Raw genomic sequence first — 24,262 nt, forward strand, 5'->3', positions numbered from 1 at the left:
AACCCATGTCTTCCATCCCTCAATCCAGGGCTTGCTCTACTCAACCACATGTCCAAAGTCATAGTTGCTTTTCATGAACTCAAAACTGATTTCTTTATGAATCATAGATGAGTTGAGGTTTCTTAACTCTTCTTTCCTCTTCTCTGACCTCTACAGTTTTGCCTTTGTTTTCCTGTTTTACCTCTTAAAAAAAAAGAAGTGGGATCCCAGGAAGGAGATGTCATAAGTCTAAGGTTAATGCTCGGCCTCAGTCTCAAGATTGAGTGCCTCCATCACCTAGTTCAGTGCACTATTACTGACCATCCTGGGGCTCAGCAGAGAGCTTGGCTGAGAGAGCTCAGTAATCTTCCCTGGGTCTGAATCTCCATCAGGGTTCATTGATGTGCTATCTGCCCCCTTCTCACCACTATGTTCTCATGGTTTTCTTCCCCTCTTGAGCTCTATGGGGCCATCCCTGCTCCTTTCCCAGTTAGAATGGGGTTGGAAAGCACTTAGAGCTGGAGGTCATCCATCTCAGGCTCCTCATCTTACAGATGAAGGAGCTGAAGTCTGGGGTGAGGTGTTAATAGACTTCTCCAAGGTCAGATGTTCCTATGTGATTTTTTTCCTTCAGTGGGTAAGGCTGGTCCTACACCAGGTGAGTGTCACCAAGAACTGAAATAGATGACTTTTCTTTAGCATGGAACATGATTTCATGATACCCTGAGTTCAAGGACCAGAGCATTCTCTCTCTCTCTCTTTCTCTCTCCCCCCTCTCTCTCATCTCTCTCTTTCCTCTCTCATCTCTCTCTCCTCATCTCTCTCCTCTCTCTGGGTCCTTCTCTCTATTCTCTCTCTCCTCTGTGTCTTTCTCTATCTCTCTTTACTCACTTTCTCCTCTCTGTGTCTTTCTTTCTCTTTGTTCTCTGTTTCTCCTCTTTCTCTCTTCTCTCTCTCTTTCTCTCCCCCCCCCCCTTTAATTTCAGAGAACCATAGAAACATCTCCTTGGAAGAGGCCACAGTGGTCACTGATACCAACCTGTGACTGACACATGAATTTGTCCCATAGATATATGTGTATATGTGTATCCATCAAACAGTATTTATTAAACCCGTACATACCACTTACTGTGCTAAGCACAGTGTGTGTGTGTTTGTGTATGTGCGCGTGCGCATGTGTGTGTGTATGAAATGTGAACTTGGACAGGTATAACCAAGTTGAAATAATCTTTCTTGTTCTCTGACTTACAGATGAGCAGGCAGATCCAGATCTGGGGAGCCCATCATTTTAGATGCTGATGGGATCCTTGTACCTGGAGATTCTGTGTCATAGATCATAGGATAATAGATTCAAAGGGAAAGAGCCTAAAGATTGAGTCCAAATCCCTCATTTTAGGCATGAGAAAGTTGACAGAGGGGTTAAGTGATTTGCCCAATAGTACATGGTAATGTACATAGGTAGTACTGTAGCAGGTCTGGGATTCAAACTCAGCTTCTCTGATGTCAACTTCAGGGCTCTTTCATTGCCTTCCACCTTCAACTTGTTCGTGACAAGTGGTGGTGCTGAAGAGACCCCATAGTGATGAGTATTTAGAATGACCACTTGTCAAGTCATTGCTTAGACTCTCATGGCAGCGTGTCAACTTTGGTAGTGGATTTGTTGAAACACACATTGCCAGACACACTCTTTGGTCCCAAGAGTCAAGTGTCAGCCAAGCTTCAGATGGTTCAGGTCCTTGCAGGGCCCTGCCCCAAACAGAGGAGCTCCTTGAAGAAGCCAAGGCAGACTCACTTGGAACCCCACCACTCAGCACTGGACCCCTCTAGCTTCCTTGGACAAGAGGCTCTAGTTTACGTTAAGGGTCATGCCTAGGACCCAGGCTAATAGTTCTAACTCTGCTGGCACTGGGGACTTTTAGTGAAAACCAACTTGCTCTTTTGGCTAGAGGAGTAAATGGTTAGGTGGGACTAGGTAGAATCCCTGAGCTGCTGAGTAGGAACTTTTAACCTAGTGTCTAACCCTCTTGATGGCAGCAGACAAATTCCTCACCAAGAATCTGGCAGGATGTAAGGAAAAACCACTTGATAATTAGAGCTCTCCCAAAGTGAAATGAGCTGTTTCAGGTGGTCATGGGTAATCCCCTTCACTGGAGGACTTCACACAGAGTCTGGATAACTGCTTATGTTGTTCAGGTTCAGAGTGGCTTAGACCACTTCTGAATTCCCTTCCAGCTCTGAAATTCAGTGATTCTGCATTCAGGAGTTATGGAGTGATTTCACAATCATGCACACCTCTGCAAGTATTTGTATTTGTGCACACACACATCTTCACATTAGAGGCAGCTAGGTGATAGTGTGTGGGGCCTGGAGTCAGGAAGACATGAGTTCAAATCCTGTCTCACATATTTACTAGCTGTGTGACATTTAACTCAGCCTCTCTGTATAATGGGGTCAATAATAACTGAGATCATATTTGTAAAGTAATTTGTAAACTTTAAACTGCTATATAAATGCTAGAAATTTTTATTAATGTGTGTATGCTCCTTTCCATATCACTAGTCACCTATGAACGTACTTCCTTATACTCACATTAACTTACATGTATGTATTGACGCATTGTTATTCATGTGTACCTCTTCACTCAGACATACTTATGTTCCCTAATATAAGCATATGCCCTAAAGAAGTTAACATATAATCCCACATCTCTATTTTCATGAGTACCTACATAAATATACTTATATATACATAAGCTGCCTTCCATTCAAAAACCCATACATGTGTCTTTAGGTGCAGTATGTAGTCAAACACAGACCAATCTCTCTATCTCCTTCCACCTGCTCCTTTTTTTTTCTCTTTTCTCCTCCCCTTCCTTTTATCTTCCTCTCTTCCCTTTTTCATTCTTCCTTCCTTTCCTCCCATTCCCCTTACTTCCTTCTTCCCTCCCCCCTTCTTCTCTCTCCTCCTTCTCTCCCTCCCTCCCTCTCTCCCTTCCTTCCATCCTTCCTTCCCTCCTCTTCTCCCCAATTCCTTCATTCCTTCTTTCCTTCTTCCCTTCCTTCTTCCTCCCTTTTTCTCACCCTTCTTCCATTCTTCCTTCCTTCCTCCCTCCCTCCCTCCCTCCCTCCCTCCCCTCTCTGTCTCTCTGTGTCTGTTCATCTGTGACACACACACACACACACACACACACTCACACTCACACACACCCAACAGACATCTTGACCCCCCACCCAAATAAGCCAGAATTTGGGCACACCTTACTGCTGAAACAGACACTGTTGACTGCTGCTTACTTTTTCCATTGTTAACCACACGGCTTAGCATTTATTTTGGAGGTGAACACAGAGCTAGCCTTGGTGCTATCACACTGTCATGCATTTTTCTTCACAGTGTAGTTTCAAAGCTTGGTTCTCCCAGCACATGGGCCAGGAAGGAAAAAGGGAGAACATGTAGCCATGGGTTTTCATGTCAGGAGGCTGAATAATGCTTTAGAAACACAACAGGACACTGTAACTAGTGATAGACACTTAAGGTCACAAGGAAACTGGTTTCTTTTCTTTTTTTTTTCACAATTAAACTGACAGGAGAATCAGGTATGAATGGGTTCTTAAGAATCTGAGGGGAGAATATCTCTGTTTACTCTCCACATATAAAGTATTGACTAAAACAAAATATAATAAAAACAAAATTAAAATAAACAACTTAAAAGAAGCATGCAACTACACTACATCTGAACTAGCTAAAGCCCCCCAGAGCCCTCCAGGAAAACTGTCCTGGTGTCACAGGGGACTGAGTCAGATATGACTGAGTATCACAATAAGGCCACTAAAATCACAGCTAACTAGGACCTTGAGAGAGAGGTTTCAGGATAATGGGAAAGGCTGTGCTTTCCTCTCTGCTGACATGTGCCTGCCCTCTCGGGGTCCTTTAAAAGCTACATAAATTGCTTGATACAATGGATGGAACAGAGAAGGAGGGGAGGGGCACAGAATGATGGTCATATTATCACTAAGTAGGGCTGGGAGCTGTCAGAGGTGCTAGACACATTGGTTGGGGGAGATCTGGGGATCCAAGGACTTAATCTGAAAAGAGGCTGGCAAAGGATTTCCTCAAGTTGCGGATGGTCTCGGCTTTGGCTTCGTCCTCATTCGTTGATGACCGGAAGAAGGAGGACTCAGTGAAGCTGAAGGCATTTGTCAAGGACTGGGACTTGCTTGAAGATAAAAAACAGAGAGAATGTGAGAGAGGGGCTGTTCCCCAGGTAGATGGAGAAGCAAGGAGACATGCTGAGCCTCACACAGGAGCCCGAGAGCCCCTTGTGGGCAGGAACAGGGGGGATGGGAATGACAGGAGAGACTCCAGGGTCAGGGCTGAGGGGGATGGAAGGACAGGAGGAGAGGTGGGTTGCAGACCCTGGGAGATGTTGTAATAACACACATCAGCTCCTCCCCTGACTGGTAGTAGTATGGGAATGGGGTGGTTCAAGTGTAGACGTACAGCCAGAGCCTATGGGGATTGGAGAGGGTGAGTGCAGGGGTGGGAGGGATGGTCCCTTAGCCAGAAGTGACTGAGGTCTTTACAATGGATAGTTCTTTCCTCCCCTTTCATTTTCCATGGGCATGTGTCTCTAACTTTGACCCCTGGCAGGGACAGGCTCAAGTCAGCCTTCCAATGTTTGCTCTGTAACTCCTGGCAACTGATAGATCCTGGGTATCCCAGTATGACTGAGAGACCCTTGGATTACTCTCTCTATTCTAATACTGAGGAGCTTTGGGATGTGGTTAGGATAAGAAAGGCTAGGGTAAAAAAGGAAGAAAGGAGAGAAAAAAAAGAGAAGAAAAGAGAAGTGAAGAGAAATTGTCCTATTGACCTAGGATAACTGGAGAGGAATGCTAGACTGCCTGAGAGTCCAGTTGAAGGGAATGTCACTTATCAGGTATCAAAAATTCCATCCACTCTATCTCTGCCCTTTGGGAACCAGACATCTATGATTTCTCTCTAGTATAGACCATGGATTTCCATCATTTGAGAAGAACCTGAAAGTCTAGTACAGTTTCTCATGCCTCAGCTTTCCCTTCTGTAAAGTGGATCTGGTTATGCTGGCCCCCTTTCTCCAAGCACATTAAAATGTGCTAGGGGCTCATAAGTGTTACACAATTCTTTCTTTTTCTTAAACCCACATATTTCAGGATGATATTCATCCCCACGGTCCTTCTGATTTGGGCTAAGGAGACCCTGAGGGTTGGAAGATTCAGTCTGGAAAGACTGGAATGAGGCTTAGCTCAGCTTCTGATAGGAAAGGCTGGCTACTAGCCACCCACTGGGGCTGCTTCATCTTTCTTTCCTTGCAGATTTCTGTCCAATGCACTCCTTAAATGTCTGCTTGGTAGGTCTGAAACCTGGGAAACTCCCTTTCTTAGGGATCCTTTAAGTTTCTGTCCTTTTGAACAGAGGTGAGCAAAATGTCCTGCCTTCCGTTTAGGGTTGAGGAGGAGTCCTCAGCAACTGCCTGGTCTGGGGATGTGTCTCTACATGCTGGCCTCCAGGGGGTGGGGGACTCCTCTGCATGAACATGCAGAGGGTACCAGAAATGGTGACTCCTCCCATCTGTCAGTGGCTGCCCTGGGAGGCTTCAGCCCAGAGGCAATGAAAACGCACCAGGGGCTGGCTGCAGCCAGAGGTGACAGCAAGGGAGTGATCTGGAAGCCTGGCAGGAGACAAAGAACCTCAGAATGGGGGATGAGGAGAAGAGAGAAAGTCCAAGGAAGTAAAAATGAACTAGTTGGTTAGCAGTCAGTCTAGAAAGCATAAGTATCTGGATCTGGAGACCTATCTCTTGTCACATAGGAGGAGGAGACTGGGAAATGATGGCAGACTTGAGCCATGTGGAATTCAAACTCTTCTCAGTATACCACTAGAACCAGGGCTGCTCCTGACACCAGTGGCCAAGCACTCAGACCTGGGCTCTGTTCTTAGTCATGCTACTTACTGGCTGCATGACCTGGGTTCAAATTGTTACCTAGGTGACATTGAACAACTAAGTCATCAGTTTTTCTAGGTCCTAGTTTTTCCATCTGTAAAGTAAAGTGGTTGAACTAGACAATCTTTTCCAACTCTAACTTCTATGACCTTTTGACCTTGAACAAATAATTTCATTTTTCAGGGCCTCAGTTTTCTCATCAATAAACTGAACAAGTTTGATGAGATGGTCCAGAAGGTTCTTTTAAGTTATAAAATTCTATGACTCCCTGTGTCACCATCTTTCCTTCTCTCCAAAACTCCATCAAACATGTTGGATATCTCCAGAGATTCCCAATCACCCAACTCAGAAAAGAAGTAATAGATTACCCACCGTGTAGAACTGCACAGTACAGCTAAGCGTAGTGTGACAGCAAGAGCATTGGACTTGGGTCTAAATGCAGACTCTGGCACTTACTGTGTGGACCATGGACAAATCACTGATCCTGTCTGTGCTTCAGCTTCCTTTTGTGTAAAATGAGGGAGCTGGACTCTGAGATTCCTTAGAGGTCTCCTGACCTCAGTTTTGTCATCTGTTAAATGGCCATAATCATATTAGCCCAGTCTACCTCATGAAGTTGTAACACATTGTTCTCCCTTCCCTCCTTCTGGAGTCTATGGCTGATCTGTCATGAATCCTTCCAGATTTTGGCTGAGCTCAGATCTTGATATTTAATGGTGATAGAAGAAGTAGGGAAGGAAGCTAATGAGCAGCACTCCTATACAGAAGAAAGGCAGCATGGAACGATCAATAGGATTTGGGCTCAGGAAGGCCTGGGTTCAAAATCCACTTCAGACTCATACTGTATGTGTGGCCCTGGACAAATTACTTCTTTGTGTCTCAGTTTCCTCATCTACAACATGTGGGAACTGGACCTCTAAGATCCCTTCTAACACTAAATAGAAGGTCTTATGAATGTTGTCTCCCTCACTCTCACGCCATTCCTATCCCAAGTACAAGACCTTCACTCTACTACCTTCATTCTTGTTTGTTTTTTTCTGGGTCAGAGGGTGAGGTGGGAAGTTCTGGAGGGGAGAAAGGGCAGAGTGACCCTGCATAAGAAAAGCTCTAAGTATAGGGGAGATCAAAAGGTAGGGAAAGGAAGCCCATTTTTTTTTCTAAGAGTCTCCAGTTAGACTATCCTTTAGATTTCTACCCCAGAGACAAGCTGGTTCTGAGGCTCATTGAATCATAAATCGAGAGGAAAAAGAGATCTTGGAGCTTCCAGCCTCATTTTACAGTTGAAAAAGCTGAGTTTCCAGAAGGTTAAGTGACTTGCCCAAAGTCACACAGATAGTATCCATGGTGTTATTGAATCCAGATTTTTCGGTCCAGTCTTTCCACTATAAAAAAGCTGAAACTCATCCCACTCCCCTTTTTCCCTTTGGTTAGCCTTACTTTACACCCAAGATCATTAGTCAGAGTTCTAGAGAAAGATAGAAAAGAGTTGGGGAGGCAGAAAAACATACACGCACATGCACATACACATACACACAAACACACACACACATATCCACACCCACACACCCCATACACCCCCCCACACGCACACACACATGCACACATACACACACTCCCCACACACATGCACACATGTGCACACATGCACACACCCCCACACACATGTACACACCCCCATACCCACACACATGCACACGCACGTGCACACACACACATACACTCCCCCCCACATACACACACGCATGCACACACATACACAGACACACACATGCACACATACACACACGCACACATACATGTTAAAATGATCTTAAAACAGGATAGCTTAAGGTGCTGGAAGAGCATCAGACGGGTGGTCCGGAAGCCTGGGCTCTAATCTTGGCTCTGTGGGATGATAACTTTGTGACCTTGGGCAGGTCATTTCCCTTCTCTGGTCTCCTTTTCCTCCCACATGAAATGAAGGATTTGGACAAGGCGATCTCTGAAGTCCTTTTCCTCTCTGACTGACTGTGGTTCTAGGGAAGGTATTCTGGGATGGGGCTGGTATTGAGAAGCCTGTTTCCCAGACCCAGGATTCCGATTTTGGAGACAGAAGGTATTAGGGGGAGGGGATGACTGGGAGCCCCTGGGTTCAGAGCAGCCTCTCTGAGTCCTTTTCCTAACCTGGGCTTCCCTCCTTGCCTTCAGTAGAAGGAAGCCTTTATGAAGACATTGTTCTAGCAGCCCCCAGAATTCAGGCAGGGTAAATCAAGGAAAGGGAGCGGGAGAGGGAGGGGACAAGGAATGAAGGGAAGGATGGGGGTAGGAAAGTGGAAAGTTCAGTGGTCTCTTACTTTAGCTGTGGATGAGGCTGGGATTTCCGCGGCTCCTTCTGGGGTGTCTGGGACTCGGTCAGTGGGCTGGAGGTCGGACTGGCCTGTGCGGCTGGGCCGCCGGGATGAGGACCCGAGGAAGAGGAGGAGGAAGAGGAGGAGGAGGAGGAAGAGGAGGAGGAGGAGTGTGGTGGTGGTGGTGGTCCCGGGGAATAGCGTCGTGAAGGCAGCACCTTGCTTGGGGACTGCATTCCTTGGGGTTGCCCAGGGCCCCCTAGGTTCAGTACAAGAAAAACTTCAGAACTCGACCATCTCAAAAGGGTTTCCTTATTAGACTCTATGCCTTAAAAGACTTGACTACCTTCTTACCAAATATACAATATCAACTCTAGGCAGCAGTCCCAGACCCTGAGTGTAGGAGAAGGGGAAAATAAGACTCAGTGGTCACTCCTCATCACCCCCTCCCCAAAACACCCTTCCTTACTTTCCCCTAGAAATGGAGGAAGAACTTGGATTATCCTGAGAAGCTGGGATGGAGGATTCGGTAGAGAAAGAGGGGAAAGGACCCCAAAGTGGTAACATATTATCAGAGGGAAACTGCACAGAGAACGGGGATAGCCCTCTTCTCCCAAAGTCCCCTGGGGTTTTGTGGACACCCTTGGTGGCAAGGTTCAAATTTCACCACTGCTCTCCAGGCATTCTATGTCATCTTCTCCAACAGACTGCCTTCTTTGTTACTGATTTTCAATCTCTCCCTCTCTATTGGCTCATTTTCTACAGCCTACAAACATTCCCGTGTCTCCTCCATTCTCAAAAAAACCCCAAAACCACTTGATCCTTGCATCCCCAATAACTACCATCCTGTGTCCCCTCTGTCCTCTGTAGCTCATCAAAAAGTACAGTAGGTACTCCCACTTTCTCTCATCCCACTCTTTTCTTAACTCCTTACACTGTCATCCAATCATGTTGTTTCATGGAAACTGCTTTCTCCGAAGTTACCAATTATCTCTTAGTTGCCAAATCCAATGGACTTTTCTCAATCCTAATTCTCTGTGACCTCTCTACTCTGTAGATCTCTCTCTCCCCCTTCATCTTCTCTTCTAGGTTTTTGGGACACCACTCTCTCTTGGTTCTACCTATCTGACTACTCTTTCTTTATCTCCTTTGCTGCATCTTCATCCAGATCACAGCCTCTAACCATATGTGTCCATAAGGGTTCTGTCTTCTCCCCCCATGCCCTCTTCTCTTCTCCCTCTGTTTTCATTTGGGGATCTCATTAGCTCACATGGATTTAATTATCATCTCTATGATAATGACTCATACAACTAGGTATCTTCCTCCAACTCTCTGCTGACCTTCATCTTGCATCTCCAACTGCCTTTCAGACATCTTGAACTGGATGTCCAGTAGACCTATTTTACTAGAAGTATACAAAACTGAACTCATTAGCCTTTCCTCCAAATCCTCCCACTCCTACTTTCCTACCACTATTCTCCCAGTCTCTCAGACTTGCTATCTAGGAGTCAACTCAACTCCTTACTTTCTCTCATCCCCCAGATCCAAGCTGTTGTCAAGACCTTTCCATCTCATCTTTGAAAAATCTCCCTTTCTCTCCTGTGACACCATCATCCCTCTGGTGCAGATTCACATCATCTCATACCTGGATGGTAGCAATTGTTGCTTCTTGGTGTCTGCCTGTCTCATCTTTCCCCATAGCCCATCTTCCATTTGGCCACTAAAGTGATTCCTAAAGTCCAATTATGTGACTTCACTACTCAATAAACTCCAGGGCTCTTTCCTGTTTGGCATTCAGAGCTCTTCAGAAACTTGACTCCTCCTTCCTTTCTAGTGTTCTTACACTTTCCCCACTAGATACTCTTTGATCCAGAGACACTGGCCTCCAGGATGCTACCCAAAGAAGACACTCCATTTCTCAGCTCTAGACATCTTCTCTGGCTGTCCCTCATGTCTGGAAGGCCCTCTTTCCTCATCTCTACCTACTGCCTTCCTGGCTTCCTTTAAGTCCCAGTTAAAATCCCACTTTCTACAGGAATCCTTCCCTAACGCTTTTTAATTCTAATGCCTTCCCTTGACTAATTATTTCCTATTAATTCTGAATATAATAACCTATTTGAATATATTTGTTTGTTTGCTCATTAGATTGCAATCTCCATGAGAGAAGGGATTATCTTTATCTTTTGCCTCTTTTTGTATTCCCACTAAAGCTCTTTGGGTCTCAGTTTCCTCACCAGCAAAATTAGGGGCTAGGACCAGATGACTTCCAAGATCCTTTCCATTTCTAATATTATGATTGATCCTGAGATCTAGGAGCTCCACATACTATGGGTGATGAAGGAATCACAGAATATGAAACTGGGAATTGGGGCAGCTGAGTTCTAGGCTGTCACTGACTCTCCTTGTGACCTCAAACATACCAGTTAACCTCCTTTGGTCTCAAACTTACCACCAGTAATATGGGAAGAAAAAACCAACCACTTCTACTTTCCCTGTTTCACAGGATTGTTGTGAGGATGAGGAAATACTTAGAAAAGCTATCTAAGTATAAGTTATGATTGTTCACTGTTAGGCTATTTCAGTTGGTAGTTAGAAAATCTGACAGCCACACTCAATATCCACACTACCATAACAAGATCCACTTTCCTATATACATTCTTGTTTTCTGATACCATACCCAGCTGGTTCCTCACAATGGATTTTTTTGTGTGTGTTTGAGGGGAGGGCATGGAGAGGTTGGTGTTGGCAGGAGCCAACCCACTCATCTCCTTTAAGAAACTCAAAGTTAATCCTTCCCAAGAGCCAGCGGACTCTTCTCCACCTGGTGGTTGGAAGATTGTATTTGGCAGAGAAAAGGATCTATTAAAAGAGTTGGACATTTCCCTTCAGGAACAGAACAGGTAAGTATCTAGACATTTATTTAACCCTATGGAGTGATTTGAAGGGAAAATAGCCTGTCCAGTCTGGGAGTCAAGGAGTGTACCCAGCCCTGGGCGCAGGAGTTATGGCCAGATGCCTAAGCACTTTCTCTAAAGCTATTGAAAAGATGATCAGATTTGGAGTCAACTGGGCTTAGGGCAAACCCCTTATTTTCTGGGCCTCAGTTTACTCATCTGTAGAATGAAGGCATGGCCTTGAAAGTCCCTTTTGGTTCTAAATCTGATGATTACAAACTAAACCGTTCTCTGAAGGTACAGCCTATGGTTTAGAGTGGAAGGAACCCCAGAAATCATGCATGCACCAACCAGAATCAACCCTAGTCCAGCATTTTTATTCAAATGCCCTTTGGAGAGAATGGCCTTAGAAGGATGCATCAGTACATAAGAGCTGGCACTATAACTCAGCCTCTTAAAAATGGAAGACAACTGATGCTGTAGAACCAACACTGGGTTAGTCTCATGCCTATTCTAGCATCCATCATCTATCCTTCCTCTGACCTCCCACCTGCCACAAGGTATGGCTTCCCCACTTGTCAATACCTCAAATACCGAGTCACCATCGATGGCCCCTTTGATCCTCCAAAGAAGACTCTGGCAAGTTCAAGAAGTTCTAAGTTAAAAACCAATGTTTCCAAAGAGAAAGCTCTACCTGTTCTCCTAGATAAGTAGGAGAGAACCCTTTGTCTATGAGCATACATAGTCATGTGCATCCTTTTGTTGAGAGGTGCTTGAAATTCTTCACCTCAATATACTCCCTTTGAAAACAAAACGGGGTGCCTTCTCAGCCTCCCTCATCCAGCACCAAAAACTCAGAGTCCTTGCACTTGTACAGACATGCTTGAGGGGCCATAAACTGTACAACTTTACACTGAAGACAGATGTAACTTTTTTTTTTATTACACATTGAGCTGTACAAGAGATTTCACAGAAGAAAGAGGCTGCAGTCACACAGATACTTCCACCATTTAGCTGAGAATCTCTCAGCTGGATCAATACAAAAGAAAGGGGGACAACAGTCAGAAAAGAAATGGTACAAACACCTGGACAGCAATCCTACACTGTGACATGATTGTCCCCCGACCCACAGTTATGGGGTTATCCCTAAGCATGCTAACTGACGGGCAGAGGACAGTCAGGCTGGCCCATCTGTTGGGATTCAGTGGGAGGGATCAAAATTGCACCTCCCACCTGCTCTTAAGAAGCTTTCTGCTTACACTGTGACCTGCAGCCTGACCGAGTTTAAATTTTGCATACATGGCTCACAAATGTCACGTGGAAAGCACCTGTAAATGTTCACACCGACATGCAGACAAGCACCACCCACCGACAATCACCAGCACCGCCGTTTAGACAGAAAAGGAAGGAAATCAAAAGATGTATTCCTCCAGCGCATTTTTTTTCTTCACTCCCTTCTATGATATCTGGAGGTATTTGTGCATGTAATTCTATACTACCCCCCAAAGTGTGTGTGTATATACATACAGACATATATATACACACAGAGAGACAAAAGGATAACTATGGTCGCCATCTTAGGGAGACAGACCACTGACCATACCACAGAAACACCCAACCCATTTCTCATGGCAAACAAATTTACCAAAGAGAAACTAGGGTATGGGCTCCTTGTTGGAGAAATGCCTATTGACTAACACCAGTGGTCCCAACTTACCCTTCAGACTTGGGAATCCAAAAGAGGGTACCCTAAAGTGTAGGTAACTGGCTTTTTGTGGTCCTGGGAGGGAAATGCTAATGTGGACCCCAAGGCCAAAGGGTTGGCGTGAAGGCCTCAGGGACCAGAGTTTGCTCTGTCAAAGGAGGTTCGGTAAGGGGTTCGATGCAACTTGTCCTCAGTCCTGTCAGAGGATGGACTTGTTGGGTACACTGTAGACAAGGCTTAGCTTATTGTAATATTGGTTTCATCCTGTACCTAGAGATTCTTCCCCTTGGTCAAGTAGACTGATTGGTGAAAGCAATGCCAACAGCTATGACTATAGAGAAGACTACAGAAATTGCTTCTCCCCTTCAACTTTCCCTTAGAGGTACTGGCCTTAATATGGACCAGCTCACGTTTGAACAGGAAGAGTTGGAGATAACTAGACTGCATCTCCTGAAGAAGTCTCCCCAGGATAGAACTCCTGGTCCTCTGGACTTCTGAGGGTATGACTGGGGATGTGAGGTGGAAAACAGGGGGCCAAGCCAAGGGCCCTTTCTCAGGCAGTGTAGCCACTCCAAAGAAGTGGGCTTGCTTTTAGATTTGGTCTCATGTGGCAGTGCCCAGAGAGGCAGAGTGAGTGAACGTATGTGTGCTGGGTGACTTCCCAGGTTTTCCATAATTATTCAGTATCTCTAAAGTGCTTATCTCCAGAGACAGGGAGAGCTGGAGCAGGGGCTGGGTGTGGGGGAATATGGAGTGGTCCCAGTTCCACAGAAGCCCGCAGACCATGAACTCAGAAACAATGACAACAAAGAATGACTTAGCAGAACCGAGATCCGCACACAGGAAACACTCACAGGTTTGCTTGGATATTGCACGTCAGTTTTTTTGAGTTTAGAGCTATAATTAACCTAATGGTTAATGATAGAAAGAAAAGGAAAAGAAAACAAAAGAAGGAGGGAAAGGCTGAGGCAGAGAGAGGAGATATAGAACCAATTTGTGGAATGAGTTTTTCTCTTTATATCTCATTTCATCACCAAAAAAAAAAAAAAAAGGAAAGGAAGAAAAGAAGAGAGAAAGAAAAGGAAGGAAGGAAAGAAAAGAAAAGAAAGAAACTCGGGGGCACAGATACCCAGGAACTCAAATCATGACAAATGTTTCCAAATGAAAAAAAAGAGGAATGCCTTTGAAGTCAGTGGACAGAGAGCGCAATAGATCTGAAAGTCTCTGAAACCTCTATCTACACTAGTCATGCAGAAAGAAAGAGAGAAGCAGGGCTCACTAAATAGCTCACACACTCACAGAGGTAAGCAAAGGGGTTTAGATCCGAAACCAGGGCACAGTGGGTAGTGTTAGGGTGGAGCAAGGTGGGTTGAACAGCTGTTTGGTGTCTCTGCTTCCCACCACTGTCTCCCTCCCACTACTTCTGCGGCCCCTGATTATCCGGAATACTTCTTAAAGATATTGTCTATCCAGACGATACAATCGCACTGGACTTGGGAGAGGCACAACGTTTTTTTTTTTTGTTGCTTGTTGGTTTTTTTGTGTTTTTTGTTTTTTTTTTTGAACACCATTGACAAACAGCCCTGAATCACAAGTTATACAGAGAAACGAAAGTAGCGTTGACAAGCACAGACAGGAACAAGTAAACACCAGACCCAAGAGCTGATACTGCATAGGAAAAACCCCAGTCCAATCAGCTGAGAAAGAGAGCACTGAAATGGGGTATGGGGAGGGGGTGGCTTTTTTTTTTTCCTTTTCACTTTCCTTCTCTTTCATTTTTTTCCTTTCTTTTTTTCATTTTTTGGCTTGAAATTTCTGCTTTGAAAGAAGAATGCACTAGCAAACACTTAGGAAGCCTGGACTTGTTTGGGCCCTACTGCAATACCGTTACAGTCGAGAATATACTGTAAACAACCTTGAGGAGTGGGGCGTGGGGGGGGTGTCTTGCTCAGGTCCGGATCCTTCAAACTCCCACTCTGGAAGACAAAAATTTAAGACAAATTAAAAATCACCACCATGAACACCACCCCTGAGAACCCCAAAGTTCCCTCTCTGGTCCTGCCTTTTCCATCGTGTTCAAAATGCCTCTGGGATTTTGATGGAGCATGAGTTGAGGTTGTTTATGGCCTGTGCAACAATTTCTTCTCCCAATTTTTTAACCTTTAGACTTTTGCACATCTTAAGGACATCAGTCTACTTAGCCTCATCTAATTCCTTTTCTTCTCTTGGGGGTATTTCCTCAATTTTGCCTTTGTCAGGGAACCAGATGGGCTCTGGGGTCTCTTCTGGCTCCAGCTAAGCAATGCTAGGAGCCCATGAACCTTCTAACACTTCATGAAGGGAAAGGAGGGCTACCTGTGCCAAACCCCAAGGATTGACTGAGCTCCCAGGAAAGGCTTACACCAGGGAGACTCATCATTTCAGACCTCAGCCTGACTGCCCAGCTCTGAACTCATCTGGGGAAAAGGGAAACAGTTTAGTGATCAAGTCCAATCTGTGAGTTGATTGAAGACTCCCTGGGAAGGGGACCTGAAGCCCAAGTAAATTATAGGGAATCGTTATTTGTTCCTAGGTTCCTCAGGCTCTTATGTTTGTAAAAAAAATGCTGAAGATCATGCTATTTTATAGAATTACTATTCTATGGAAGATGGTGACTGCAAATCCGGCTGGAATTCTGATTGATTTTTGACAGGTGCAAAGGTCCCTGTTGCTTTAGTCTCAGTGACTCCAGTCCTATGACAGGCAGGCAGGCAGGAAGGAAGGAAGGAAGGAAAGAAGGAAAGAAGGAAGCAAGGATGGAAGGGAAGAAGGAAGGAAGGCATGGGTTTAGGAGAAGGGACAACCCTCTGGATGTAACAACAGATGAATGTTTCAACAGTGAAAGACACAGAGTATGGTTTTATACCCTGAACCTGAAAGTAAAATGAGACCTTTTCCTCCCCTCCCTCATCCTGAAGACATTCAGGGCCTGTCTACCAACCCAACCACCCCTTCTTGTCCATATATCTCCTGCCTGTGTCTTGAACTTTTGACCAATCCTCTCTCTCTTACCCCCATCCTATAAAAATCTGCTCTCAGCCTCTTGGGACCTAGAAATAAACCAGCTCTCCCCCCCCCCCCCCCCCCCGCAAAAAGTTAATTGATCACTATTCAGCTGAATGTGGCGCCTCATCTGAAAGAATCTCTGTATTTTCATAGGGGATGACACTTAAAAACAGAGCAGCATTTAAGTGTGTCTGCACAGGTCACTCAGGGAGCCATCTCTCAGAAAAGGGGAGTTTGTCTTAATTTAAGTCTTTTTGATGAAGGCAAATGTACATGTTGTCTTCACGGAACATAAGCTCCTTGAGGCCAGGGCCTCATTATTAATATGTTTTTTTGCCTTTCTGTCTCCAGGATCTGGCATAATATATAAGCACAAAGAAGTGGTTAAAGGAGTGTCTTGTTGACTGATTGAGGAGGCATAGAGTAGTGGAAGCTCCAACCCCAGCTCTGCTGCTTATCTGTTGTGTAACCTTGGGAGAGTCACTTAGTTTTCATGGGCTTTTCAATCTCTCATTTCTAAATCTATGACATTATGGCACTATAAGAAATCCCCAAGTCTATCTTGATAGTCCTCTAACACTACATATACCATATATACATATGTGTATATCTGTATCTATCTATCTATCTATCTACAATACTATACAATAATACCCTTTCTTGTTGTCATTCATTCACTTTTCAGTGACCCCACTTGAGGTTTTCTTGGCCAAGATCCTGGAGTAGTTTGCCATTTACTTCTCCAGATCATTTTACAGATGAGAAAACTGAGGCAAAGAGGGTTAAGTGACTTCTCTGATGTTACACAACTAGTAAGTATTTGAGGTTGGATTTGAATTTAGATCTTCCTGACTTCAGGCCTGGTACAGCTGCCCATACTATACTATGTTATACTATGCTATTATATACTATCCTGTACTATGCTATACTATTCTATATACCGCACCATAGCATACCATATTATATGCTATACTATATACTACCATACTATTATCGTGTACTATACCATACAAGCCAAAGCAAGAAACCAACCATTCTCTAAGAAACATGATGAAGATATACAAAATTTGACTCTGAGGTCCTTGAGCTGAAATGAATTTCTTCTCTCAGCCATTAAGGCCAAGACAATCCTCTTCCCCCAATCCAGGGCATCTCTCATCCCAATCAATTCTCCCTCATTCACTTTCCCCTCTTCCTTAGGCACCTTCTTCACAATGTTTCCTTTGCTCATGAGCCTACCGTGGTCTCTAAATGCTTTTCCTATCAGATCCAAATTCCTTGGCCTAGCTTTCAAGGCTTTATATAACCTAACCATGGGCCCCATATCTTACTGCTTTCCAACACACACACCCTCACTGTGGATGAAATCTTCATTACTCCTGAGGAAACATGGGATTTTGATATTTTTCTGTGTCTTTTTATCCATTCCAGTCCTCCTTGTTTAGGTTCCTCTCTGAAATGAGGGAATTGGACCAGGTGACTGCTGTCTTCTCTAACTCCAGTATTCTCTGTTCTGAGGTCCCCTTTATCTTAGGCATTCTAAAGTTCTGTAAGTAGAGTGTCCTCTCTTCTCCTTTCTATTGAGCCAAATTGTATCCCTCCCCAAGACCTTGTTCAAGTTCAATGCCCAAGAAGACTTTCTTCCTAGTTAATTCAAAATGATTTTTCTTTATAGTATTTCCTCTAAATTCCTTACGGTCCATTACACACACACACACACACACACACACACACACACACACACACACACACACACACACACACCACAAAATGGATTTGGGATCAGTAAGAACTTTCTAAAGAGTGCTGTTCAAGAATGGAATGGCTTGATGGGAGATGACCCAATGAGCACCCAAGAGTATTGAAGGAAACCTGCATTTAGAGGAAAGCCAGACTAGATCATCCAGAAAATTCCTCTCATGTTTTGGATTCTGATTTTACATTTTGCATGAAGTCTGACATTGTTTTCTAGTTATCTCCTGTCTGAAGTCTTATCTCCCCATGTTAGATTATAAGGTCCCCGAGAGCAACACAGAGAGCATAGCTATGTTTCTAGTCTGAAGGAGGGACTACTTATGATCTAGCTGGAAGAGATTAGGGAAGGTTTCTGAGCCTTTCTCTTCATCCAGGACAAGGAGGCCCCTTTTGTCTGGTTAGAATGTTAGCTCTTGGGAGTGGGGATTATCTCATGTTTTGTATTTTGATCTCCAGTTCCCAGAACATAGTAGGTAGCTTAATAAATATTTGTTGATTGATTATTTTCATGGCTTTCTCAGAGGTTAATGGTCCTGGGCTGAGTCAAAGGGACAAAACAGATTTCCTTGGGTTTCCCATGGCATGAAAGCTCTTTGTGGCTCAGTGGCATGAGTTCAAATTCTGACTGCCACCTGCTTTCTACATGACCTTAAGTAAATCACTTAACATATCCGAGCCTCAGTTTCCTTATTGGTAAAATGAGGGGGTATGATTAGATGACTGCTAATGTCCTTCCTAGGTCTAGATACATCAGGACACAGGCTAAATTGGTTTTTTTTTTTTTGTATCTCCAGTGAAAATCACCTAACAGATACCTAATAAATCCTTGTGGATTGATTGATGACAACAAGGGGTTAAGTTGAGGCATGGCTATGGGATAAGCTAAGATGCTATTCCTGAGGCTGGCATAAAGCCCTGAGTGCTTCTCCAAGGCAAGGAGCAAGAAAGTCCTTTCTTTACTTTTGCCCTCCTAAAAGCCTTGCCTGGGTTGCCTTGAGAGGCTGTGCAGGAAATATATCTAAGACAAGGAAAGGCCCTTCCTCTCCCCACTCTCCCGCTACCCATTTGAACTGATGCAGGAGGTGGTACCCTAAGGTGGGACCTGCAGATCAGGGCACAAAGGCAGAAGGGAGGTGCTATTTGGGAGTAGGTGAGCGGTAGGGTTAGGAAAAGAGAGAACACGGCAATCTTCTAGGTGGGCTCCTGTCTTCTCTTAATCACAGATCTAGGGGGTAAGCAGCCAGAACTCAGAGTTCTAAGGTGAAGGGTAGAGACCTTATCCTGTCACTCATAAGACCCATACAGATGTGTTGGGATGCTGCTGCTCCCTTCCTATTTACATCAAGTTTCCAATTTATTAGAGTCAGAATTATTAGAATATAAATTCCTTGTGAATAGGATTATCCCACTTTTGTACCCGTGTCACCAAATTTTAGCACAATTCTTAGCACAGAGTGAATGTTGAATAAATAACTTTTCATTCACTCCACTCCAAGGCTTTCAAGGTTTATTTGGACTGGAGAGGGTATTTTGAAAGGTAATCCACAGGAAGGCTAAAAAGACTTCAGATAACGGAAGCTGGAATTGTCTCAGACTGCAGCCTCTCAGTCAGACAAACTTCAGGTATTAGTGAAGTCTACCACCGGGCTCCAGAGAAGCTAAGTGATCTGTTCCAAGGTCGCACAATTTGGGTGCTGGAATGGCATGAGGCACTTACAGAACAGGAGAGTCCCCACCTGAGGCTTGCTTGCCCTTTCAGCTATGTGGGAAGTCAGGTTAGGGAAAGGATACCCTGGTCTTTGAGAACAGCCCCTGTGCTATGCAGCCTGAACCGTTTGAATTCCAAGGCTTCAGACTCTACATTCCAAGGGCAGTGGTCAATGAGAACAGTTGTGGCCTCTTTCAGGTGGCTTTTTGGTATTTCCCAGAAATGGGAGGATATGTGAGGAATACATGGTTAGTCTTCCCATGACCCTGAGAGGGATGCTGGAGTTCAGTAAAGATCATGTCCTCGCCCAGGCACGCTGACCCTTTCCTGGGGTCATGAGTCATCACCAGCACTGGCCTTCTGCCATCCTGGAGAGTATGGGCTTATCTTTGTCTCTCGCCTGTCTTTCCATTTTGTAAGCCTTCTCCCTCTTAGCATGGCTTCCCCTAGATGTCCTCCTCCCCTAATGCCTGTCTTTGGATCTTGTTCTCATCTGGCTTCCAACTGATCTCTGTGTTGTCTGATGAGTGTGGTCTGATGAGATCTTTAGTTATTTGCCCTCCCAGAGAACAAGCATTTCCATGGAGGCAGGGGGAGGCAGAGGGCAAGACTAACTTCTATTTAACTATGCTATACATATTTATATTCATGCCATATATACCATATGTGCTCATCTCTACCGTTAGAATGTAACAAAAACAACAAGAAGCATTTATTAAGTGCTTACTGTTTGCCAGGCATTGTACTGAGTGCCATGGATACAAAGAGAGACAAATGTGTCTGGTGAGCAGGGATTTTTTTTCTTCATTGCTTTTGCATTCCCGGCATTGGGCATGGTGCCCCTCAACTCAGAAGGCACGTCAATGGTTCTCCATCAGGAAGGGTTAGGATTTTGTCAGTAGAAATGACCCTGAAGAAGAGGCAGAACCATCTGCTTTGCTGAAGCTCCCTGAAGACCATGGGACTTTTCCGTCTTCAGTTGTACCTTTCCATGAGTGTCGTCTTGGAGAGCAGGAACTGGCTTTTTTTTTCTATTTGTGTCTCCAGTTCTTTGCCATCATAAATGCTTAATAAATGCTTTTTTCTTTCATTCGTTCATTAAGGGATGTTTGATTGATTGATCGGGGCTCAGCATGAGGAAGGCTATTCTAACAATTCTGGGCTCATAAGAATCTCAGAACTTCATCTTTTTATTTTACAAGGAAACAAGGTCAGAGGGGCTAACTGTCAAGACCACATGGAGATTCAGTGTCAGAGCTGTCCAGTACTAAGGCAGGATGCCTCATGAGGGTACTGAACTCCCTAGTGCTGAGCCAGAGCGCTATCCAGAGATGCTCAGGCAGTAGAGAGGGATGAGACTAGAGATTGGAGGACCATGGATCCCAAGCCAGACAGGCCTTGGAGGTCATTCTGCTCCTTTAAGATATGAGAAAACTGGTTTGCCTGAGACGTAGGTGGTAAGCCAAGTTTCAAGTTCAGCACTTCTGTCTCTCTAGGCCCCTGGGCCTCTCTGCTCCATCTTTGGTGCCGTTTCCCTTTGCCCTCTGACACTGAGGACAGGCTTGGAGGTGAGGGGTTGGGGGAGAGAAGGTCCTAAGTATGGACTGAGATCATGAGCTCCTTTCCAATCCCTGATCAGGACAGCCAGGGAACCAGAGCCTGGGAATGGCCAGGCTGGGGAGCTGCCGGCCTCCCTTGGGCTCCATCAAGGCTGTGTCCTGGAGGTTTCTGGAGGGGCAGAGAGGGAAGGAGCATTCCTCAGGGGACCAGTCATTGCCAGGCCAAGACATTCCGGCTCCTTTGGCCTTCTTTCTGCTTCGGGCTTCTTCCCTCTGGGGTTTGGCTTCCTTAAGGATCTATCTTTGGTCTTGGGGATGCCTGAGAACATCAGTTCTTGGGGAGCACATCTCCCTCCCGGCGTCCCTCCTGGAGACAACAGTCAAAGGCTGGTTTGGATAGTGGGAGTGGAAGGTTTCCTCGCTGGCTCTGTTCCCCAAGCTCTGGATCCAGGACAAAAGGTGGGGCATTGGCGCCAGGGTGTGGATAGTTCCATAATGGGACTAACCAGGAGATATTTAGGCTGGAGATCATGGGATTACAAACTAAGAACTAGAAGAGACCTCCAAGACAACTTGGTGCAACCCCCTCATTTTTCAGGTGAGGAAACCAAAGCCCAGAGGGGGTAAGTAATTTTCCCGAGGTCACACAGCATTGCAGGTGGGATTTGAACTCAGATCCTCTGACTCCAAACCCAGTACTCTTTCCACTATACCACATCCCATTGGGGAAGGGCAGAGGAGCAACAGTTCACTTTCTAGTAGATGCATGATTATCTCAGGTCCTGAAGGCAAAGTTGATATCAGAGTCCAAGTGCTAGAAAAACTGCGCGATATGGGCACAATATGGAGCCCAGCTAAGTAGCTTGTAGTCTACGTTCAGAGGTTAATTAAAGCATGGTCTGCCTACAGGTTGAAGGCCAGGATTCAGAGGTCTGAGTCAGGCAGGAAGGCCTAAAGAAGACAGTTGGGGCTCAGGCTGGGGCTAAGATTCTAAGCCAAAGCCCAAGGAAACAGGTGGGCCATGGAATTTGGCATCTCGGAACCTGAACCAGGCAGACCAGGCCATAGACCAGCAGGAGCAGAGTCTGCCTGTGGCTTCCAGGACAGAGGCTGTCTGCCCTCTGGCCCAGCTTTTAAATAGCCTTCCTAGTGTGGGCAGCAGTAAAGAACAATTAGGCAGGCAGATTGGTGATGGCCATCAGAGTGGGCAGAGTTGTGTGAGCAGTGGAGATTGGAGCAGAGACCTCTGGGCTCCAGGGAGCTGAGCAGCTCTAATGGCAGAGGGAAAGAGCAAAACTGGGCTGTCAGCAAAGTTTAAATTGGTGCCCTCCCAGGCCCTCTCTAGCATCCTGCATTCCTCAGGGTCTTGCTCTCAGGGGCTGTGAAGATCCCTGACTCGAACCTCAGCTCATAATGGCTCAAGGTGTTTCCTCTTCTAGCATTATAAGCATTTTTGTGAAGGCCCCTTAAAGCCTCAGTACCAAAGGAATGAATTTCTAATAGTGGAATTGCAGACCCTTTGAAAGGAAATGGGGGAGATATTTTTGGCTGCTGGGCCTGGAGCCATCTGGTGCAATGCCAGCTCTGGCAGGGGGTCCTCTAAAAAGGCAGAGGTAAAGTATGGAAACTGTCCTATCTATCTTAACAGCTCTCTAAAACTATAGTAATCAGAGAGACTTGAGAAGGTGCCCTAAGAGAGAAGAGACTTTAGGCCTCCTTTCTTAAAGAGAGAAGGGTATCTGCCTTTCCAGGCCTTTTGGGAATAGGAAGTAACATGGTAATATTTTCTTGAGAATGGGGAGCTTGGGGGTTGGGGGAGAACTAAGCCAGAGAGCACAGGACCCAAGGGAAGGAGGTGTCACAGACCTCCTAAAGGGTCCCCCAGAAAGAAGAGGTAGCCCCAAGTTACTAGAAGCAAATCTCCCTGACCTGGGTGGAGTTCTGCCTTGTTAACCGAATTATGGCTGGGATAGAAAGTCTCTGAGACCTGGAGCTTCCTAAATACCATAGTTAAGTGAGCACTTGAGAACCAGCACCCAGGCGGGGATTTCCAAGGGGTGGCCTTTGTTGTCTTCTAGCACACAGATCAGAGGATTGGGAGGCAGGGAGCTTAGATCCTAGGTCATGAATTCACTGTGTAACATCAGGCAAACTACTTTACCTTTTTAGCCTCAGTTTCCTCATCTGTAAAGTGAGTTTGGATGAAATATTCTGGTGCCAAGATTATGAAAGTTTGGAGTTGAAAGTGGGGAGTGGGGAGCTTTGGTTTTTTTGTCTTTTCTTGTACACTCAGGGCTTAACTAAGTGCCAAGCACATAGTAGGTGCTTAATGCTAGCAGACTGACTTTGAGATCACCTAATCTGTCTGACTCCTTCTCTTTGCAGGAGAGGAAATGGAGTGTTTGAGAGGGAGGTGTGCTCTTGGACGAACTTCAAGTTAGCCACACGGCCGGAATTAGAATCCAGGCCTTCTGATTCCCTTGGTTACCACACCGTGCTCTGAGGTCCTTCCGGCCTCTAATCACTTAGGATTCTATGATAAGCTCCTGAAGTTGTTCATGTAAACCATGAACTTTTCAGTGGTCCCCAGGGGATCTGGGAGGGGAAAGGGACCCAGCTTCCAGCCAAAGAGATTCGGTAGAAAACAAGGTTTTACCAGCCCACAAAGGAGAGGCGGGGGTGGGGGTATGGGGGACTACAGCAAGACAGGCCCTTATCCTTCTGCAGTTATCAGCAAACAAGGCCAGCCAGAGGGGGAGGCTCAATTGTTGTCTCGATCCTATCTGAGGTCCTGGCAGGACGTAAGGCTCAGCCTCTCTGACGGAGGAAGGAAAGACACCGAGTGAGTCAGCTGCTGAGAGTGTGTTGGTCTCCATCCAGATGCCCCCTCCCCTCCCTACCTCCACTCATTCCTCCTCCATAAAGGAAGGGCCCTGAGCTTGCTCAGCAGTATTTGAGACAGGAAATTGGGAAAGGGTCCCAGGGTCTGGCCCCAGGAAAGAGGCTGGGCTCCTGGCCGGACAATGATGCTGTGCCATTCTGATTGACTGCCTCCTGGAGTCCTGGCTTCCCCCAGGCTCAGGACCCCAGGGACAGCGAGGCAGCATGAAGGAATGAGGCCTGAAGGTGCAGGTTCAGCTCTAGCAAAAGGGACAGTAGGTCTGACGTTCTTAGGCACTCATCATCCTCCTGGGCTTCATGCTTTGCCTGCTGGCTCTCAGAGAGTATATACAACCCCGTTCTCTGGATAAGCTAGTCCCCTTGTGGCCCTGACACTGGCCTCTCCCTCCTCCTCCTCTTCCTCAGGGCT

The 24,262-nt window shown here is 45.6% G+C and overlaps 1 protein-coding gene across 1 annotated transcript in view; it reads right to left on the reverse strand.

The window, feature by feature from the left end:
* Positions 1–3,268: 3,268 nt before the first annotated feature.
* Positions 3,269–24,262, reverse strand: part of SYN2 (synapsin II) — a 255,075-nt gene continuing 234,081 nt past the window's right edge. Inside the window, exons 11-13 of the mRNA XM_072598463.1 lie at positions 14,801–14,861; positions 8,293–8,545; positions 3,269–4,192 (exon numbers count right to left, since the gene is read on the reverse strand). Coding sequence (XP_072454564.1) covers positions 4,057–4,192; positions 8,293–8,545; positions 14,801–14,861 — 450 coding nt within the window. The 3' untranslated portion in view covers positions 3,269–4,056. The remainder of the gene's footprint in view (positions 4,193–8,292; positions 8,546–14,800; positions 14,862–24,262) is intronic.

The sequence above is a fragment of the Notamacropus eugenii genome, chromosome 3, assembly GCF_028372415.1.
Source record: "Notamacropus eugenii isolate mMacEug1 chromosome 3, mMacEug1.pri_v2, whole genome shotgun sequence".
Lineage (NCBI taxonomy): Eukaryota > Metazoa > Chordata > Mammalia > Diprotodontia > Macropodidae > Notamacropus > Notamacropus eugenii.